General features: G+C 46.0%; 1 protein-coding gene across 6 annotated transcripts in view; it reads left to right on the top strand.

The window, feature by feature from the left end:
- TEFM (transcription elongation factor, mitochondrial) overlaps positions 1–21,627 on the top strand; it is a 359,138-nt gene that overhangs the window by 252,546 nt on the left and 84,965 nt on the right. The window contains exon 1 of one of the 6 annotated variants that reach the window (XM_085617204.1): positions 16,119–16,450. The exons of 2 other annotated variants lie outside the window; for them this stretch is intronic. In XM_085617204.1, the coding sequence (XP_085473330.1) occupies positions 16,414–16,450 (37 nt within the window). In that variant the 5' untranslated portion in view covers positions 16,119–16,413. Of the gene's footprint in view, positions 1–16,118; positions 16,451–16,514; positions 16,674–21,627 lie in introns of those variants that run through there. 3 more of the 6 variants (XM_085617200.1, XM_085617203.1, XM_085617199.1) reach the window with 3 other exon arrangements.

The raw sequence follows: 21,627 nt of genomic DNA, 5'->3' as shown, positions 1-21,627 counted from the left end.
ATAACCTCTTCCACTAAGTAACTTTTGTGTAAATTACAGCCACAAACTGTGGCTAGGCATTATAATATGTATCCGAGACTGCAAGTTTCATGACAGAGGCAGTGAAATCAATTGAAATCAATGGAGAGAAAAGGCACACTCTAGCAGGCTCAAAAGACACACTTGGGATTATTTCTGGTAATGCTTGCATTTCTCATTGATTTGACTATTAATTACTTCATCTATATACTACCTCGCAATGCAGAATATAAACTTCAATTAACAGAAAACTAAGTGATTTGCTATAGAAGACAGTTATACTGATCGCTTAAAAACCCTAAATTTAAATGTTTTAAGGTAAAGCATTTAGTGATAGGAAATATAGCAATTAACATGTCATGTCTTGAAGTATTTTAGTTTTGTTTTTGCCTTTTTCCACGGGATTAGTTTTTTTTATATAAGCGAAACATGCATACTATTTGACTAATATAAATATACATATTTCATAATATTACAATGTTTAAAAGTTAAGATTAGGGCAGGATTTAACGAAGCGTTAAACTGATAAACGCCAAAATCAAGAAATCGTGTATGTAAAACACATAGGAATAACTTGCGTATGTGGTGTAAACATACTTATGTTTGTTCATAAAGAATATTTGTCAGCATACTCAGGAATCAGTCAAGAGGAGCAGCCATTGAAATTCCATCCAGCACCAAATAATGCAGTAATTTAATGAGTACTGACAAACATTTATAAATAAATTTTCAAGACGTCTCCACAGGCTTAAATTACACCTGGAAGGTCCAGATGTAAGTGTTTGCACTGGTTGTTACAGGAACGATTGAACAGAGTGAAAAACAGATTTGTAAAATTAATTACCAAATGTGATTTGAAATGCTTTATTGCTTGATTAACAAAAATCATTGCAATTAAAACATTAATATCATGTATAAAAACCAGTTCCTTAGTCATTTTAAAAAAGAAAAAAAATCGATATATTAACTACATCCATTTTTGTTTACCTAATTCGCCAATTGATGAACAACTGTACCCAAAAAGAAGAATGTTTTCATGGCTTACATGCCATCCTGGAATATTGATACCTCATATACACATCTTTTATCATAGAAAAAGTAACATATACTGATCAAGTAGTTCCCAAGGATATATGATAAAAAACTGTAAACATTATGTGCCAATATACTGTTGAACTATAAAGTGCCTAAATGCTTACACATGGTTTATATAATCTATTCACACAAATAGCTAAAAGAACTGTCCATCACAGACCGTAATATAGGCCATAAAACAATCCTAAAAGCTATAAACACTATATACCATAGTGCAAATGAATAATAAAGTCTCTCTGTGCTTTCACATAATCTTTAGAGCTTGATTATAGAAGTTACCAAAGCAGTCATTGGGTCAGATTTGCATAAACATAGAAAGTGCAGGTGCCAAAAACAATAACCTAGTATTATCTGATCCTTTAAAATATCTCATTACAATAGTTATAAACCAGTAAATACAAGCTATATAACCAGCATTTTTTGGCAATTGTTAAATTTTTTATCATTTGACAGATCAATGGAATCAACACACCCGACATACATAAATTTAGGGCCTGACGTGCAGATCTAACCCCAGCCATAACAAATAAAGGTTTTAGTAGTGCACGAGGTGTTTTAAGCAATTTAGGACACACGCACACAATGTATAATTAGGTTTCACAGGGCCACCCACACAATCTACAATGAGAATTTGGCCATTGTTGTATCCAGGTCGGCATGCCCTCCTTAGATGAGTATATGCCAGGTCTTCATTTTAAAAACATGTCCTTCATATGGGCCGAGTAATAGGCAGTCAGATAGGGCTGAATTAGCATGGACTGATGGGAAATTAATCAATGACCAAGCATATGTTTTTGCCACTAATGCTGCCTTATCTGCAGTAAGGGAATTAATTTTAATCTTTTTATTTATTTCTGGAAACACTGACTGCAAATCAAAGCTTTGGGAGTATGTTAAAATATGGGATCTCCAAGCATCTGTGCAGACAGAACAAATTATTTCACACCAGCAATTATTTGCTAGGGAATCAGGATCTGATAAAATCAAAGAATACATACATTTCAAAAATGCCCTATGTACCACCATGGATTGTCTTTGGAAACCAAACTTCAAACTCATTTCAGGTTGGCCAATTGGCCTGGGGATTCTAAAGCCTGATTTACAGGCCTTGATTACTACTAAATTCAATAATTTGGCATATTTCGCCCTTGTAATAGACTAGCCATATGCAATTGTTGGCTGGAGCTTGGCTTTCATAACTTTAAGATGTTCATATGATTGACACCGCAACGATTTACGTGAAGCTTTAAATGCATAAATTGGAGATAATGTTTTTGCCCTCAGAACTTTTTTTTTTTTTTAATAAACCTTTATTCAGTAAATCCGGAACACAGCTATTCAGCCGACAACCCGGAGGTTCGGCAGCTTAAGTTGAGCAACACAGAAAAGCGTTCGCACTGCACCGAAAGGAGAATCAGAAAGGTTCAGTTTTAAATAAACACAAACACAAACCAAACACTAGCAAGGCGATAAGCTTCGAATGCACATGAGGGGTGCCCATCAGGGGGAGCTAGTCCCATTTCGTCCACCAGAAACAACGCTATAATGAGAGGAGGGAGGGGGAAAGCAGAGACTCATAAAAGGCAATCAGTCATCAACAATAAATACATAGCCGGAAAGAATGTCAAGGGGAAAGTTGCTCCTCAGGCGGATCCGGATCAGGGGGCAGACATATGTCCCCCCTGTAGTGGTTCCATCGCCCCCATACTGCATGCCATTTCCGCGGGCGCCCTCTAGCACAATACACTGTCTTTTCCCTGAGCATGCTCCAATCCATATTTTCCTTCCACGCTGCCAGCGTAGGAGGCCCAGCAGAGCCCCACAGGCGCGCGATGTCCCGCTTAGCCACCATGTTCCCCAGGGTCACCCACTGAGTCTGTGCGTCATCAAGATCGGTAGGACCCCAGACGTTCAAGAGACAACACCGCACCTCCGGCTGCATGACAATGCCCGTCACCTCCCCCATCACTGCATGAACTCGCCTCCAAAACTCCACGATCACGCCGCATTCCCAGATGATATGTAAGAAGGTACCCACCATGCCGCAGCCTCGCTTACATAAACCCTCCTCAGAGAAACCCATACGGACCAACCTAGGACCTGTCACGTAGACTCGATGGAGTATTTTGAGCTGCACCAGCCGCAGACGCGACGGAATCGCCACCTCCCTAGGAGAAGAAACTGCATATTGCCAGTCTTCGTCATCCAGTTCGAGGCCATCCCTAGTCCATTGATCCCGCAACCCCCGAAGAAGGTCAGCCCGGACATTAATCAGCTTCTTATAGATGAGAGAGATCGCGCTCTCCGGCATATGGCCATCCAGAATTCGGTCCTCCAACGGAGAGGACGCAGGCACCTTCTACGAGGACCGACCGCAAGGCGTGACGCACCTGGGCATAGCGGAAAAACTCAGTGATCCCCAGCTCATACTCCTTCTGCAGCTCCTCAAAGGACTTCACCCTGCCCTGAGCCAGCAAGTCTCCGACCCTGGAGATACCGATCAAATCCCATTTCTCGAACCCTTTGGTATGCCAAAGCTTCCCCAGGATATCAGAATCAAACAACGGGGTAGCGAGGGTAAGCCTGCCCCCCCAACTCAGGGAGTCCGTCGCCAACTTCCACACCCGCACCGCCACCCCAGTGGGCCCCGTAAGGGACGAGTCCAACGACTTCGAGTACAAAGCTCTGTGGTAATTACCGCCACGCAGTAACCACCGATCCATGGCATAGCCGGGGCTCAACGCCGAGCCATAGACGCCATGATTAATCGCGCACAACTGGATGGCCCAGTAGTATCTTCGGATGTCCGGAAGCGCAATACCACCATCGTACCGCGGGAGCGTCAACTTAGCGATCGCTATGCGCAGCCGCCCGTCCCACAATAGCGAACGCTGGAGGCTCTCGACCTCTCGAAAGTAACTAGTCGGGACCCATTCAAGGGTATTCTGCAAGGCATAGAGGAAACGGGGAAGAGACATCATTTTAAACAACACGGCGCGCCCGAGGAGGGAGAACGGCAACCGCCGCCAGCCCGCCGCATCCCGCCGCAGACGCGCCAGGGGGGGAGCAGATTCTTCTCATATCGCAGGATAGAGTCAGTGGAGATGTAAATCCCAAGATACCGGAAGCCCTGCTGGGCGATCTGGATTGAACAGTTTCGGGGGACAGGCGGAACATCGCCACACAAAACATACAGATATGACTTTCCCCAATTGATAACAAGGCCCGAGTTCCTACCAAAAGAAGTCAAGACGTCGCAAACCACTATGAGAGACTTCTGGGGCGAGGCGAGGTATAATAGGATATCGTCAGCGTAAAGTGAGATACGGTCCTCGTGGTCGGGCGACCATCGAAGGCCACGTGTACTCGGATGCCATCGTATCCACGCTGCCAGCGGTTCAAGAGCAAGGGCGAACAATAAAGGCGACAGGGGGCAACCCTGCCGGGTGCCCCTCCCAAGCTTGAACGGCTTGGACGCCCTCCCGTTTACCACAACACTAGCAAGGGGACCCTCGTAGAGCAACCTCACCCAGTCCACAAAACCAGGCCCAAAGCCGAACTTGGCTAGCACCGCCCACAGGTATGCCCACTCCACCGTATCAAACGCCATTGTGGCGTCAAGAGACTCCACAATAGCCGGCTCCCGCAGCGTGCCCGCCCTAGCAATCACCCCATGGAGACGTCTAAGGTTTAATGCAGTGTTACGATGCGGAATGAAGCCCGATTGGTCCGGGTGGATCAAATCCTCAAGCACCCGGACCAAGCGGTTCGCCAGGATCTTAGCGAGGATTTTCGGCTCAGCATTAAGAAGCGATATCGGCCGATAGGAACTACACTTGTCCTGAGGCTTACCGTCCTTATGTATCACCACTATGGTTGCCAGTCGTTGATCAAGCGGCAGAGACCCATTCACCCGCGCCTCCACGAACATGGCGCGCAGGTGAGGAGCGACCTTATCCGGACAAAGCTTGTACAATTCGATAGGCAAACCATTCGGACCGGAGGCCTTACCCGAGTTCAACGCCCGAATAGCACCCGCTACTTCATCAACCGTTATATCACCATCTAGGTCGTCCCTATCTACGTCAGAAAGGCAGGGCAGAGCAATATCACGCAAAAGGTCACACGAGTCCGCAGTCGGCCTGTCCGAAACCGAGGTGTACACTACGCGGAAATAATCCGAGAAACACTGGACTATACCTTCGGGGTCAGTAACAACCTCACCCTCCTCCATCGTTAACTCCGGCACCACTCTATTGACCCGCTCTTTTTTGTCCAACCAAGCTAGCAGTTTCCCGGCCTTATCCCCAACATCATACAGACGGCCCTGCTACTCCCTGCTAAGGGTCTTGGCAGCATTCTCCGCCAGATCCCTGTACTCCGATTGCTTCAAACTCAGATTATGCAGAGTGTCCGCTGTAACCTCCTCCTCCAGGGTTACCTCTAGAGCCGCGATCTCATCCTCAATCTGTATCACCTCGGCGTCTTTCCGTCGCTTGGCGGCCACCACCAATGAGAGGGCCTCCCCTCTCAATACGGTCTTAAACGCCTCCCACAGAGACACCGCTGAAGCAACCGAATCCTGATTGTCCTGGAAATAGTGATCAACTGCCTTCAGCAATGCCCTGCGCGTCTTGGGGTCACGGAAGTACCAGGGGTTAATAGGAGCCACCCTACCCCCTCCTACCCGGCCAATGTCGAAACGGACCCACACCGGCGAGTGGTCAGATATGCCACGTGCCATATGCCTAGCCTCAGAAACTAGCGAGGCATGCGCAGCCAGGGTGAGCAAGTAATCAATCCGGGAGAGACTACCATGCGCCCCGGAGTGAAAGGTATACTGACTCTGGGTGGGGTGCCGGAGTCTCCAGCAGTCCACCAAACCAAAAGTGTCTATGAAGTCAGGAAGCCACTTCTGAGCCCCCCCGGTATCCCTGGGCGGGTGCCTATCGAGCAGCCCAGAGCCAACAGCATTGAAATCTCCCCCCACCACTAGCAGCCCCTCAGGGAGTTCCAACAAGGCCCTGCCCAGATCCGCAAACGTGAAGGCCTGCAGGGCCGGAGGAACGTACACAGAAACCAATACCAACGTTCTACCCTCCCATCTCCCCGCCACAGCTACGAACCGCCCCTATCGTCAATAATGGTGGAATCAACCTCGAGTGGCAGTGAGGCTCGAACAAGTATGCCCGCCCCCCTGGAACCCGATGAAAAGCCAGAGTGGGCAATGAATTTGTAACCCTTTCAATTAAGTGCATAACACATATTCCCTATAAGATGTGTCTCCTGCAATAGGGCAACATCAGGCGAGGTCCGCTTCAGGAATTGTAAGACGATCCCCCGCTTAATACGATCACCCAAGCCATTAACATTCCAGCTAATAATATTTAGGCCCCTACCCCCCATCCCCAAACACCAAGAGACCTCCAACCCCCCCGAAAAGCCACCACCAAACCATCCTGACAACCATTGCTACGCCTTGCAAGAAAACCCCCCCCCCAACAACCACCCCAACATCCCAAATCCTCCCCCCTCCCTGAACCCCTGCGTCATCTTACAAAGCCCCCCCAACTTGCAGTGTGCCTGTCGCCCTATCAAAAACAAATCTACAAAAAGAACCCCGAGGGAGGAAAGAGCTCCAAACGGCCCTCCGCCACCCCCCCATTACTGCAGTTAGCCACAAGTCATTGTCCGGGGCAAAATAAAAATAACCTGACACCCGGGGCATCACTCCTGCTCAGCCCGGCCACTGTCCACTCCCGTGACACAGTCCCCGCCGGTCCGTCTCCGTGGCAGAGCGTCCAACCAATCTCCGGCCATTTCAGGCGAGTCGAAGAAGAAAGTCCGATCCTCATACACCACACGTAGTCTGGCAGGGAAAAGCATAGCGTACTTCAAATCCATCTCCCTAAGGCGTCTCTTAACCCCCAGGAAACACTGTCTTTGCTTCTGCACCATCTGGGTGAAGTCAGGATAGAGGCTCACAGAGGCGTTCTGAAAAGGAACCGGGCCAGTCACCCGCAACGCTTGCAGGATAGCATCCCGATCTCGAAAATGGAAGATCCGGGCGACAATCGGTCTCGGGGGAGCTCCCGCCTTAGGCCTCCCGCCAGGCACCCTGTGAGCCCGTTCTACTGCAAAAAACTTTCCAAGGCCCTTAGGCCCAAGATGGTTCACCACCAAGTCTTCAACGAGTAGGTCCACTGAGCGCTCTTCCGAGGATTCCGGGACTCCAGTAATGCGCACATTGTTGCGCCTGGCCCGACCTTCAAATTCCTCCAGCCGACGGGCGGAGAGGTCATCAGCAGTCCGCAGCTTCTCGACCTCCGCCTGCAGTCCCAAAACATCATCCGCAAGGCCAGTAGTCTTGAGGTCCAGGGACTTGACCCGCTCATTGGTTTTGGCCAAATCCGCGCGTATCAAGTTAACATCGACCAAAATCGTGTCCACTTTTTGTGCCAAGGCATCAAACTGTCGCCCGATCGATGTTTGCATCCCCTCAATAGCCCCCATGACCTCCTGCAACGACAGCTCCGAGGCCGGGGACGAGTCAGCTTTCTGTACTTCCAGCGACTGTCCCGATCCACCAGGCGACCCCTTCTGCTGGGCATATCGATCCATATTGTTGGATTGGGTATAGCTTCCCCGCCTGGTAGCCTTGAATTTCGGCTTGTCAGCCTCTGCTTTGGCCGACATTGCAGACTCGATGTAGGCAATTACGGAGAAACGTCCCTCACCCAGCTAAATGAGACAGGCCGGACCGTCACTCAACGACCAGGGTCGGGCGCAAGTCCTCCAGATGTCCGTGGATCCTCAGGAAGCACTCTCAGGCCGGAGCCAACATAGGGCGAGAAAGTGAAAGTGCAGCGATCTCCATCCGCCCGTTCACACCCCACAGGCCCGCTGTTGTTCAATTAGAGGCCGGGCATCTTGCCAACGCGAGCTCCTGGCATCCCTCGGAGGTAGGCTGCAATCTGCCGTCGTCCACAACTCCGTTCCCCGGCGGGCGATTTTAGCCCGGGCAGCGTCAATCGCCCCCGCGATGACTCATCTGCAGGATACCGTGCATAAGAAACAGGATGAAGAACAGGATAGTTGACGGAGGGCGCGAGGGTCCCGGGAGCTCAAAGCTCACGCAGCCATCTTGGTCACGCGCTAGGCTCCTCCCCCTGCCCTCAGAACTTTTAAACAAGACTTTATTATCAAATAAAATGCCCATGTATTTATATTTCTTCACCACTGCAATTGGCCCACCTCTAGCTATCTATGGTCTTGTTTTAAATTTAATCGGGCCAATTTTCATGATTTTAGTATTTTTTAACATTCAACTCCAGACCATTAACTAAAATATTCTTTGGGAGTTTGACTTAACAAGATCTTATCATCAGCATATTGTAAATAGCTACGGTAAACATCAGCAAGTTTCAGAGGATGGGCATTGACAGACTCAAAATGCTGTGGCAGATCTGAAATAAATGGTTAAAAAGACGGGGCAAGTACGCTGCCTTATTTAAGGCCATTACAAGTTTTAAACCATCAGCTAATTTAACCTGAACCCAAGTATTAGTATATAAGAGTATTATAGCATCCAGTAACTTTTGGGGAATACCCTATTCTGCAAGTTTTTGCCATAATAATGCTCATGGTACTGAATCGAAGGCTGCTTCTAAATCTATAAAATAAATGTATAGATTTTTTTTTAAAACAGCCCAGTCGGCTAATAAAGTAAGGGCCAACAAACTGGTAATTATAGATTTGCCTTACGAAACCCTGTGTGGTTAGCTGGGATTATTTCCTGCAATGCTGCCCAATTGTCCAAATCAAATCAGTCAATAATCGAGAAGCAAAAACCTTAACTTCTACATCAGTTAGAGCAATTAACTGATAATTGGCAGGATTTTCCACTGGGTTGCTTTTAAAAATTGGATGTACAATGCTTCCTTGCCAGGAATCCGGGGTGATATTCAGTGCCAATACCTCAGTAAAAACTAGAGTCAGCACTTCGGCCCACATGTCATTACTGGCACAGCTTTAGGGAGCCCGTTTGGTCCAGGAGCCCTATTTGATTTGAGCCCATGCAAAAGGGTAGCTGATGCAGTACTGCTTATAAAACCCAGGTCTTGAATCCAGATTGGAACTACCCACTTGCTCTTTAAATGATTTACTAATCTTCACTTTATAGTGGCTCAAGTCTGGCCAATTTCTGTCAGAGGCACCAGCACCATGCAGTTTGGTGATAAACCTCACCCAATCCTCCGCCCTAATATTAACCCCACTTTTGAGTTCATTAATGACATCCCAAAAAGATTTTTCATTATTTAATTTGGAGACGTTAAATAATCTGTGCCATAGCCATGTTTGATAACGTGATTTCGCCAGTCACACTTCTCGTCTATATGACCTTCTTCATGGCCTCAGTTTATCCTTTAAAATACAGTAAGCTTGTCAATATCCATTGATAAAAGCTTCCCTTGAGACCCAACTAAGTCATTGTTTTAATTTAATCAACTTGTGTGAATACCATTTATTAGGGGTGGGTTGTAATGGATACACTTTTGCTGGTTTTCGTGCTGTATATTTCCCAACCAATGAGGAAGTGATGTTGTTCCACTTTTTTATCATTGATCCCACTCCCACCGAACAATGAACACTATCTTTAATTAGAGCTTCGGCATACTTCATTATTTTGACTTGTTTTTCTGAATGCCACACTGACCGTTTCAAATTATATGAAGGATGGACAATATTTTGGAGCACATTTGTTTTGGCATTGCAGTTTATTTGCAGATGCAGAGTTAATAACTGTGGATGATGATCACTTTTGAGTTGAGGAGTTACCTTCTATTCAACAATTTCTTTTAGCCCAGTTTATCTGAAACAAACGTGTAATCAATAATTGAACCATACTTGGACTGTTTTAAAGATGGAAGTACCCTTGATTTGCACAAGGATGATTCATTTAACAAAATGAGCCCAAGCTGCTGCAGATTTGCGCTGCACATTTTAGTAATCCCATCACTCGGCACATCTAAAGAATTGAATGCGGCCAGATGAATATTAAAGTCACCAGAGATGATCTAGCCGGCCGTTGGATACCGAAATGCAAATGTTCTTATGATAGCCCACAAAGTAAACAGCTGGATGATCTTATTTTTCCTTGTATTCAAATAAACATCCAATATTATCATCATATAACAGTTATACTGTAACACACCTTGTATCCATGCCAACTGCAAACCAATTGCTTCTACTTTTAATCTTAACTCAGCTGCAATATAAAATGAAAGACCACACTTTGCTCGGCCTTGTTTATTAATGCATGTGGCCGGAAGGCTAAGTTCATTAAAGCAAAGCAATGGAGTGTCTTGCTTCCTCCATGTTTCTTGAAACATCAGTGTTAGACCCGGGATCCCTGGTTGGCTGAGGTAGGTACCTTAGGCCAAATAGGGACCCGCGTTCCAACGTCAGGGAAAGGAAGGTCACCTTCTGAGATAGCCCCCGCTCACCCCCTCGGTAGCTTGGCACGAGCAGCTAGGCTTATCTTCAAGGCAAATGTGTAAAGTATTCGCAACCACGCTCACAGCAACCCAATGATGACACCAAAAATAGACTCCACACGAGTTTTATAAAACGAGTATAAACTTTATATAAAAAGATATACAATAAGACCACACAATATAAATCCAACATATGCGTATTTGTAATATTCCTCCTGGCCGGTTAGGCCAGCCAGCCCTTGTAAGTTCTGGCGATATTAATGAGCACTTCTAAACATTCTACTGTAATCCTAACACCATGTTATGCAGATCGTAATGCTAGAATCAGGCACTTTTGCAATGTAAAATAATGCAATGCGTACGCAACAATCAGGCACTTTGCGATGTAAAAATAATGCAATGCATAACACAACAATCCGGTACTTTGCAATGTAAAAATAATGCAATGTATAATACAACCACCAAGTATGTCCTTATACAGCTGTAAGGCAATGCGTAATACACTAATCAGGAGTTCGTTATGCAGGAATAATGCAATGCGTAATACGCTAATCCGGTAGTTCGTTATGCAGAAACAATGCAATGCGTCATACACTAATCAGGTAGTTCGTTATGCAGGAAAGATGCAATGCGTAATACACTAATCAGGTACTCCGTTATGCAGAAATGATGCAATGTGTAATATGACATTCAGGTACTCCGTTATGCAGAAATGGAGTAATCCGTAATACACTCTGGCACCGATCACGGTGCCGTGGGCGGTCTCTCCGCCACTCGTGCTGATTCGCAGGTAGCCTCTGACAACAGTTGCCCCCAACACGGGTAGTGTATAACACAAAAAGTGTAGCTCCGCACTCCGGCCCCGGTACTGCCACTCCCTTGGCAATACGGGCCGCGATAGGAGCCGAAACAGAGGCTCGCACTGCTGAAATGAGAGAGAGGCCAACAGCGTCTTCATCCGAGCCCGTGCCCCACCCCAGGAGCCAACACACGTTACCTGGGGGGCACGAACCCACTCTCCTCTCCTCGTCCACCAGTTTGGGCCTCCAATGCAATCTTTGGGACTTGGCAACGGCAGGCTAAGGCCAGCGGCTCAGCTCCTCCGGGGCTGCCGGTCCGGGCCGCTACTGCTACGAAGGTCTCAGGCTGCCACAGGGCACATGCACACAGTGTCGCTGAGACTCCCTTGTGCTTCGGGTGCACGATCACTGGGCACTCCGCACGAAGGTCTCCGGCTGTACGAAGATCACGTGCACAGCGTCGCTGAGTCTCACTTCAACGCCGGGTGCATGTTAACAAGGCAATCCTCAAGAAGGTCTCACGCTGCACAAAGCACACCCACACAGCGTCGTGAGACTCACTTGGATTCCGGTGCACACAATAACTGGACAATCCTCACAAAAGGTTGTGGCTGCTTGAAGCACACGCACACAGCGTCGCTGATACTCGCTTGGACTCCAGGTGCCCACGATCACAGGGCACACTTTACGAGGGTCTCAGGCTGCAACAAGCATGCGCACACAGCGCCACTGAGACTCTCCTGGAAACTTTTGTGTTTGTGAGTTTCCGCAACAGGGAGCCAGCTCACCTCGGGCCCTTGGGGATAAGTAACTTCAGGACACAGCACAGCAGAGTCCTTTCAAGCAGGGGGACACAGCAAAGTCCCTTTAGCCTTTCCTTGGTTAAAACAGCAAACTGCAGGCCAGCCCCAGATCACACAGCAAGGGTCAGTCCTATCTTTCAGTCTATTCAGTTGTTTCTTCCTTGTCAAAGGTACTCTTGACTACAAAGTAGCTTCAGTCTTGTTCCCAGTTGATCAAGCCATCATTCCAAAGTTCAGGGGCTTCAGCTGTCATTGCTATACCCCTCAATGGCTTTGAAGTCTTTGTGTTCAGGGGGCACTGAGCTTCGTTCAAACCAGTTCTGGGTGCCTCGCTGCCAATGATACCTTCTTCCTTTGATTAGTGGGGGTCTGGATTCTCAATTACTCAGCAGGAGATGGGACAATTGTTTTATGGCAGCAACCCAGGCCTCTTCACCTCTATGGGCTACTCCTCCCCTACACTCCAGAAGCAGGCCAGCCTGTTGCTGTCTCACCTCCTCCCCTGGGTCAAGACATTCCCCAGATCCTATTGCTTTCAAATCCAGACAGTCAATCCACAGCCAGGCAGAGACACACAGAAATGTTAGAGCACAAAAACTCAGCCACTTCTAAAAGATTGGCTTCTAAACACACAATGCAAAAACCACCTTCATAAAAAGATGTGTTATTACATTGTGAGTTCAGGCATACTAAACTTAACCTTTACATCTTAAGCCTTTGGGAAGCTAGACTGGGAACCATATTACACAGCCTTCCCATTCTATCCCATGGGCAAGATGGCCTTTCAACAGGGAAAAACGAAATGGAGATTATTTCATTGTCAGGACATGGCCCACACCTTAGTACATGTCATACCTTTCACATGCACTGCACCCTGCCCAGGGGGTACCCTGAACCTACCATAGGGGTGTCTGATGTGCAGAGAAAGGGAAGGGTAAGGTCTGGCAAGTGAGTGCACTTGTCAGACAACATGGCAGTTTAACAAACTGCGTGCAGGCACAGCAATGGCAGGCCTGAGTTCCTTGTAAAGGCTACTTGTGTGGGTGGCACAAGTAGTGCTGCAGGCCCACTAGTAGCATTTGCATTACCAGCCCTGGCACACATAGTGCACTTTACTAGGGACTTCACTAGTAAGGCAAACATACCAATCATGGACAACCAATTACCATTATACTTTATACAGGGAGCACTTGCACTTTGACACTGTTTAGCAGTGGCAAAGTGTCCAAAGCATCGAAGTTGGCAACGTACAATCTATCACAGCACCAAAAATAGAGGAGGTAGAGGCAAAAAGTCAGGGGTAATTACGCCAAGAAATGCCAGGTCTAACAATCATAATTTCAAAGGCATTTAAGAAGGAAAGTGTATCAGGGTTGGCCAGCAAATGAGCTACCTTGTGGGCATTGTAAGAACATATTTCCAGTGTTTTAGCATTTTCACTAACTACAGGCAAATTCAGACTATCATGTATGCCCCTAAATTCATATAAAGGATAGAATTCTAGTTTCAGGGCATTATGTTTGATTTTCAGGCATGGCCCATGTTTAGCTTAGCCTGTTTCAATGCCGCTGGCTAGATGGCTATTCCGATGTCCTTTAGAAGATGCTATTCTCTGGGTAACTCCAGACCTATTTCCATTAACCAAAGGACCAAGCATGGTCTGGGTGACATGAACCTGTGATACCGACATAGCGTCATTATTTATAGTTGGTGCAATCAACATTTGTGACTGACCAGCTGTTTTTTCTCGACTGTTACCGTTATCCAGCTTGCCAGTTGGAATACGCTGAGTAGCTCTGTCATGTTGCAAAATGAGTAGGAAGTATGCAGGAGAAGAAGCCAATAGGTTTCAGTAGTTGATGGAAGTGTTTGGTGCTTAGGTAGTGAGCTATGGAGAAGGAAATTAAGGTAAGCTAAAGCCATTATCCTACTCAAGCAAGCCCATTAAATATTTTATATGATTTGGGAGTGGTGGGAAACAGAAACGAATAGAATGGAGTCAGTTGAGTTAGTATGAATCAAGATGAGTGGAGCAAGAAAAAGGGTTGAGGGCTGCGTGGAACATGGACGCAGTATAACAGCGTTCAAATGGATGGAAAATGTGAACTTAGAGAAAATTATGGGTGGGAGGCAGGGGGTGTTTATGGTTATTGTAGGAACTGATGTGATAAATGGGGTCTCAGTCAGTGTGGGAAGAAGATAAATATTAGATTATGGAAATGAGATTTTGCAGTTCAAGATGGAATTATAGTACGTTACATACAGACTGAAGATATGAGTGGAGGGAGGAGACAGCTGGGGGTGGGGGTAGCGAGACATTATTTGAACAGGGTGTAGTAGAACTGAGAGCATGATTAGACATGGGAAAGGGTATTGATGTGGTGGGTGAGGGTTAGGATAAGTGAGATGGGATGGTGTTACATGTTTGAGGAAGTGAGGGAGATAATAGCACTGAACATGTAGGAAGGTACTTGAGTAAATTAGATTTCTTTCTTATTTGCATGTCTTAGGAGGTAAGCATGCCAATTTGTGTGATATTTCTAAATGGATGTGGACATGCTTTCTGATTTGTTTGTTGGGGCCAGATGTATGAAGCATTTTACCGGTCGCAAACGGCCCAAGATTGTAAAATGCTGACTCTCATCAGTTAGAGGGAGTATCACTGGAGCTGCTGTCTCTGCATACCTACATAGTTTAGAAAATGTCATACATTTAAATTTGAAAAATGCGTCTGATGAATAAGCACATTACATAAAATTGTTGTGCTTGCACAGTTTTCTTCAAGTCCTTTCTTTTGGAGTATCGAGGTGGTGAAGGGAATTGATTTGAAGAGCGAACTGCTGCACTGACTCATCCTCATTCACATAGTACAGCACTTTTCCAGGACAGATATATTTGTTGTAGTTCAGCTCTCTTGTTTTGCGTAATGACGTTTCAAGAACACACAAATAAGGCAGGTATGCGTTTATGGGATTATTCCCTAGTTCAAGGCAAGCCACCAAGATGCTGACTCAGGCAGAATCTTCACCCAACTGATAAGAGTCTCTCCCAACAGGCAATCTGGTGACATAACTTACACTGTCACAGTACAAGATTACATAGGCAGGTTGAAAACCTACAACATCTTCAAGTACCATTTTCCTAAAAACAAAATAGTGCGCACAGTGATTCAAATACATACACACATTTGGGGTAGCAAAACAGTTAACTACCCAGAAGAGTATTAAAGCATTCTTCATCGGCCTAAGCAGTATCTTGCTGCTTAGAATACAGCGATGTAACTCCACTGTTCAGCTTCCAAATAATTCTCAATTTAACCAGTCTTTGCATTTTGGAACTTGTAATTCCATAATAAAAGCAGGATTGCAGGTCTCAGGACGCAGATGGAAAATGGACTCAATAACCTACTTGTATTTTACATGGATGTCATTGGGATGTCTTATCTAATCCTTGAGCTAGTCATAACTTCATTTATGTCAAGCTGTCAAATGTGAAACTCCTGCCATGCTGTGTTTTCTTTGCATACTGGTACTGCCTTAATAATGAGTGAAAGCCACAAGTATTGGAGTGTAAAGGAATCAAGTATATCTGAATCCTGGGTTATGTGAGGGACTTGATTTCTTTTAAAGAACTGTTGTTATTTGAGCTTTTCCAGTTGAAAATGTATTGCATTCCAATACAATTTAAAGTGGAGATAAATGTCTTTTGATTTTCTCGTCTGAATCGTCCTCTTATGTGTCTAAATATTGGCTTCTATAAACAGAGCAGCATTTGTTACTCGCGCATAACATTCGAGAACTTGATGTCTCTTCCTCTGCGTAAACTTTCTTCTCTATGTCTATGCGCTGCAGGTTTTGTGAGCCGGTAGGTCACTGTAGTCCTTTTTCTGTGTCCTTAGCCTTTAGCAACGTTGAGAGTCTGTAATCCTTTGACGACGAGTGACCTCGGAATTCAAAGAGGGCTCTTATCCCAACCCTTCTACGATACGCCTGTCCCTCACAGTACCCCTCACGCTCTTTCAGTGGAGATTCACTGCCAGAGCACCGCCATAAACTTCGTATTTCAATGTATCCTACGATAGTGTGGATCGGTGCTGCTGGTAGGAAACTGCTCAAGGGCGTGCGTAATTACGTACTTGTCACGTGATCTAGGTGGCGTCCATCCGGCTTTTCCACAGATGGGAACTGATCGTAAACAATTATGATTGTTAAGCAGCTTCTTGCTGTCTTCGAGAGAGGTACATGTGTTGGGTGAATAGAGGGAGGCTTCAAGTTGTTACAGCTATGGTCCTCATATACACGCATGCACGGTGTCGTGCTAATCATTCGTGCTGCATGTTTCCTGTTAAAATTATCCAAAATTGTCGTACAATATGAGAGCGCCGGTAGGAGAGCGTTTGCAGTGGTTTTGGAGGTGTTTGCAGCAGCACTATAATGTCTTCGCATCGCTTTCTGGGTCAGGTCCGTTTTTGCAGTTGTGGGTCTTTTATCGACTGTTATTGTTCGATTGCCGAGTGCTGATATTGTGTTTATTGAAAAAGTTCCAGACCAGTTAATTGTTGAAAACGGAAGACATTCCCTATTTTAGAGCCAATTGGTTTCCTGGGTTCGAAGTCTAAACTCCTATTTGAAAGTGCTTTCATACTCCAATGAAGAAAAAAGAGTTTTAGTGAAATAAATAATTTGCTAGATAACTGTTGTGATGTATACTTATGTAGTTTGGTATACTTACCTTTGTTAGAGCTCTTCGGATACTCTTACCTTGTTTCGAGCGTTCATGCTCTTTGTGTTCTCTGTGCTCGTGCCTAGAATGTGAGGCTGACAGCACTCCCCGGCTGACAGTTGCAGCTGGGTTGTGGAGGTAGTCGGATGCCAGGTTGTGCTACGAGTAAACTTCGGTGCCGTACTTGATGTTTCCTGGTCTTTCTTTGGAGCAAACATCATAACAATTTTGGCGCCGATCCTGGTCTTCGTTCAGCACAACTTGGTGCCGTTTTGACGTGCGTCTGAAGATTTTGCCTCGTTTTCACTTCTTCAGTCTTCCCAGGATTTCAGCAGCTTTTCCTTTCTTGCTTCTAAAATTTCGGTTGGTGACTGGGTCAAGTTGAAATCTGGAAGGATTAAAGGTGGCCTTACCAAGTTTAAAGGACCTTGTCATGTTGTCAGTGTAGGAAGGTATTTTGTTGTCATTGAAGGAGGAGAGCGTTGGAATCTGCGTAGAGTGGCCTTATATCAGAAAGGTGGTTCTGTTGACAAAACTGGCAGTGATAATGAAAGCTGTTCTGGTGTGATGTTTTTGCCTGACAGTGTTGTCAAGAATGATTCATGTTCTAAACATACTAAAGATGTTTCACATTCCAATTAGCTGGATCTTCTCCTCAGGGATTCAGGGGTGAGGATCAGGGTGAGTTGTCTAACTCTCCTGTTGTTGAGTTGGGTGTTAGAAACCGCAGACCACCTGGATATCTTCAGGATTATGTTAGATCATGAATATTTACTTTTGTGCATCTTATTTCTTTGGTCTCTCTCTTTCTTTGTCAATTTGTTTTCTCTTATTCCTTCCTCTTCTTTTCTCTTTCTCTTTCCTGTTCTTATTTATCATTAAAGGGAGAGGATGTGTTGTGATGTATACTTATGTAGTTTGGTATACTTACCTTTGTTAGAGCTCTTCGGATACTCTTACCTTGTTTCGAGCGTTCATGCTCTTTGTGTTCTCTGTGCTCGTGCCTAGAATGTGAGGCTGACGGCACTCCACGGCTGACAGTTACAGCTGGGTCGTGGCGGTAGTCGGATGCCAGGTTGTGCTACAAGTAAACTTCGGTGCCTTATTTGATGTTTCCTGGTCTTTCTTTGGAGCACCCTCATAACAATAACCCAGTGTAAGCGGGTAAGCCGTGATGCATCCAGGTTTTCTGGTCTCACTTTGTACAAATCAACCAATAAATGGATAGCTATTTGTTTTTACTTATGCTATGGCTTTGTTTTTACCTCAGTGCACTTTCAAAAAACAAAAAAAAAGAATTGTGCGAACTCGACCCACAGATTTTTGGAGTGCTTTACACGAGCACCAGTTAAATTATGCAAGGTCACACTCGTTGTTTATAAGCATGAGTAGATTATGTGATTTGCCCAGAACCTGCAGGATGTTGAGCTGCCATCGAGACTCGAACCCGAGTTCCCCAGGTCCTCAGTCAGTAGATCTAACCAAAAGGTCACATCCTGTGTCACACAATTTCAGTTCCCTTCGCACTGTCACCCGGTGAAGAGCCAAAATCAGACAGTGGTAGGAAAACAAGTTGAAAACCACTGTAAACAGTGGATTTCCAACTCAATTTCGGAGGCTGTAAGCAGACGATGTCGATTAAAAGGTGTGAAAATATCCCAGGACATTGACAACAGCCTCAATGACTCTTTATTTAGGTCTCGCCTGACCCAGCGCATGCGCTGGTCTGGCAAGACATTTTGTGAGGGCTCCAAAAAGTGCTACCAGGCCAGCCTAGAGCTACCGTGCATGTGCGCGGGCGCGCGCGTCGCGCTTTACCGCGATTACTTTCACCTTCGCGGCCGCTTTGAAGTTTGATCGCGATCACTTTCGCGGCCGCACAGCCGCTTTGATGTTCTCCGTGAGGCTTCAATAGATTGCAGCAGTTAAAACAAGCATTGGCATAGCCAATAGGTCTCACTTTTGGGACCTTATAAGTGTTTAGTTATGCAACTGTTGCATGGCTAAACACTTATAAGGTCCCAAAAGCGAGACCTATTGGCTATGCCAATGCTTGTTTTATTTGGGGAAGGGGGGTGGAGCTTGGTGAGGACAGAGTGCCTCTTAGATAGCTCTGCATCAGACGCCCCCTCCTCCAACACACCTCCCCCTCCTCATACGGTGAACTTATTTTGTAAGTTGGCAGGTATGTGCCTGTGTGTTTTTCTCACGCCATGCTTTAAGCCACAGGAAGGTAGCAGATGTGGATCGCATAGGCGGTGTTTTCCAAAGGAGGTTTTGTCAGATGTCCATGCAGGAAGGTGTAGGGGTAATCACGTACGCTGCACTGGAATGCAAACAGAAGAAGAGATCTGTGTTCCAGGTGTGCGTTTGCATCCTAATATCAGTTTGAATGGCTGTGCATGCATTCACAAGCACAAACTGGCAACGCTAAGGTAAAGAGATCAGCATTACAGGCATGCCTCTAAGTGTACTGTGCGACGCAATGAGTACACGTCATTGGAAAACGAGCGGAATCAGACCTCTGTTGTAATTTCACCCAGAGAGCATTGATCCATCATTTTTGTTATAAACATTGTCCTCCGCTTTGAAGCATTGTGTGTAATTGACATATAGTATCCAGCTGTGTTACAGACTTGAAGTTAGGAGTCGAGATGCTTATAAACTTCAACATAATTGGTTTGGTAATAAAGGGGTTAAAAAAAAGTATAAAACGTGTTCAAACTCGGACATACTGGAGTTCTTTATGATTATAGGAGAGAACTTGAAGCCTGCTTGACTTGGTGATGCCATAATTCAAGAAGTTCAGATTGTGTGTTGTTTTGGCTAGAGGTTTTAACCATAACAGGTTTTTATTTGTACTGGTCTTTTCATTCTACTACCATTGCCATACAGACTGGAAGACAAACACAAAATATAAGTCCTCCATAGTTTTACATTGTAGTAAATAGAAAAAGTATTTTAGAATTATACACATGCATGTGGCTCATTTATGAGCAGAAAGAAAGCTTGCACGGTTGACACAGTGTTTTGGTGCAGAGAGGCAAGAAATACTGGAAGATTTGCCTGAATTGAGTCAAGAGGATGCCCATGGTCTAAATAATACAGCATTTTTTTTTTTCTAGAGCGCGAACAGCTACCTCACAAGGAGGTGTCCCGGCGCTGGAGTGGCATGAATACAGAGACCAATTTTATGCAACTAGCGCTGTTGGGAGAAGAGCCAAGTCTTCAGCAGCTGCTTAAAACAGGCTTCAGAGGGGGCCTGCTGAAGCGCAGGAGGTAGAGAATTCCATAGCGCCGCCACCTTGGCCGAGAAGGTTCTTCCTCCTAGCCGGGCCCTTTTTATTCGTGGAACTGCAAGCTGAACACGGCAGTTGGAACGAAGGGAGCGGGACTGAGTATATCTCGGCAGCCGAGCTCTCAAGTAATTTGGGCAAGTGCCATACAGTGATCTAAAAGCCAGCGTGAGTGCTTTAAATTTGATCCTACTGGCTAGAGGTAGCCAGTGAAGAGAACGAAGGTGCGGAGAGACTGAATGCTTAAATGGAATATGCATTGGCAGTCTCGCAGCCGCATTCTGGACCAATTGTAGTCTCTGGATTAGGTACTTTGGCAAGCCCAGATAGAGGCCGTTAGCGTAATCTAGTCTTGACGTTACTGTGGCATGGATTACTGTGTTTCGGCAGCTCTCAGGAAGAAGTTGCAGAATCTTCCGTAGGTTCCTCAGCCTGCCTAGACAGCATCCAGCTACCTGTTGGATATGCGAGGCAAAAGACAGATTATTGTCCCAACGCACCCCCAGATTTTTTGCCGTTTGACTAGGCGAAGGGGCCGGTCCCATCACTGCTGGCCACCAAAGCTCAGAAGGGGGAGGGGAACCTTTTCCAAAGAAAATCACTTCCGTCTTGTCCGCATTAAGTTTTAATTTATTGGTGTTCATCCAACATGCGACGTCTTGAAGACAGCCCTTAAAGCTTGAAAAGGCCGTCTCCGACACCACCGAATATGGAAACACCAGTTGGGTGTCATCAGCATATGAGATTGCCTTGACTCCCCAATTGGCAATCAATGTAAAATGCGGAGCAAGGTAGATATTAAATTATAATGGGCTAAGTGCCGAACCCTGAGGGACACCACACCCAAGAACCTTAGGTGTGGAGGAAACGGTCCCCAGTGCTACCTTTTGGGTTCTCTGAGTCCGATACGACTGTATCCAACCCAGCGCCTGGCCCTGGAGGCCTACCTCTACCAGTCGCTTCAACAGCCTTGCGTGGTCAACCATTTCAAAAGCTGCCGATAGATCCAGGAGCACCAGCATGGCTGAGTCTCCCGAATCCATCGACCACCTCACTGATTCTGCCACCTCAATCAGAGCAGTCTCTGTGCTGAAACCGGGTCTAAAACCTGACTGCGTTTCATGCAGTATCCCATTTTCCTCCGTAAATTTACTTAGCTGCCGCTGAATTACTTTCTCAAGCATTTTGCCTGGTGCAGCCAGCAGAGAAATAGGACGAAGGTTACTGAGGTCCGTGGGGTCCCCATTTGTTTTTTTCTTTAATGGGAGGAGGGTGGCATGTTTCCAAATCTCCGGGAACACCCCGGAGGAAATGGACGAATTCCAGATATGCTGTATAGTGGGAGCTACAAAGTCAGCCATTTTGCTCCAAAGCTTAGGTGGACAGGGATCGTCAG

Source organism: Triturus cristatus, chromosome 7 (genome assembly GCF_964204655.1).
Source record: "Triturus cristatus chromosome 7, aTriCri1.1, whole genome shotgun sequence".
NCBI classification, from domain to species: Eukaryota; Metazoa; Chordata; class Amphibia; order Caudata; family Salamandridae; genus Triturus; species Triturus cristatus.
Note: the sequence above shows the minus strand (reverse complement) of the source record. Positions and strands in the feature narration are given on the sequence as shown.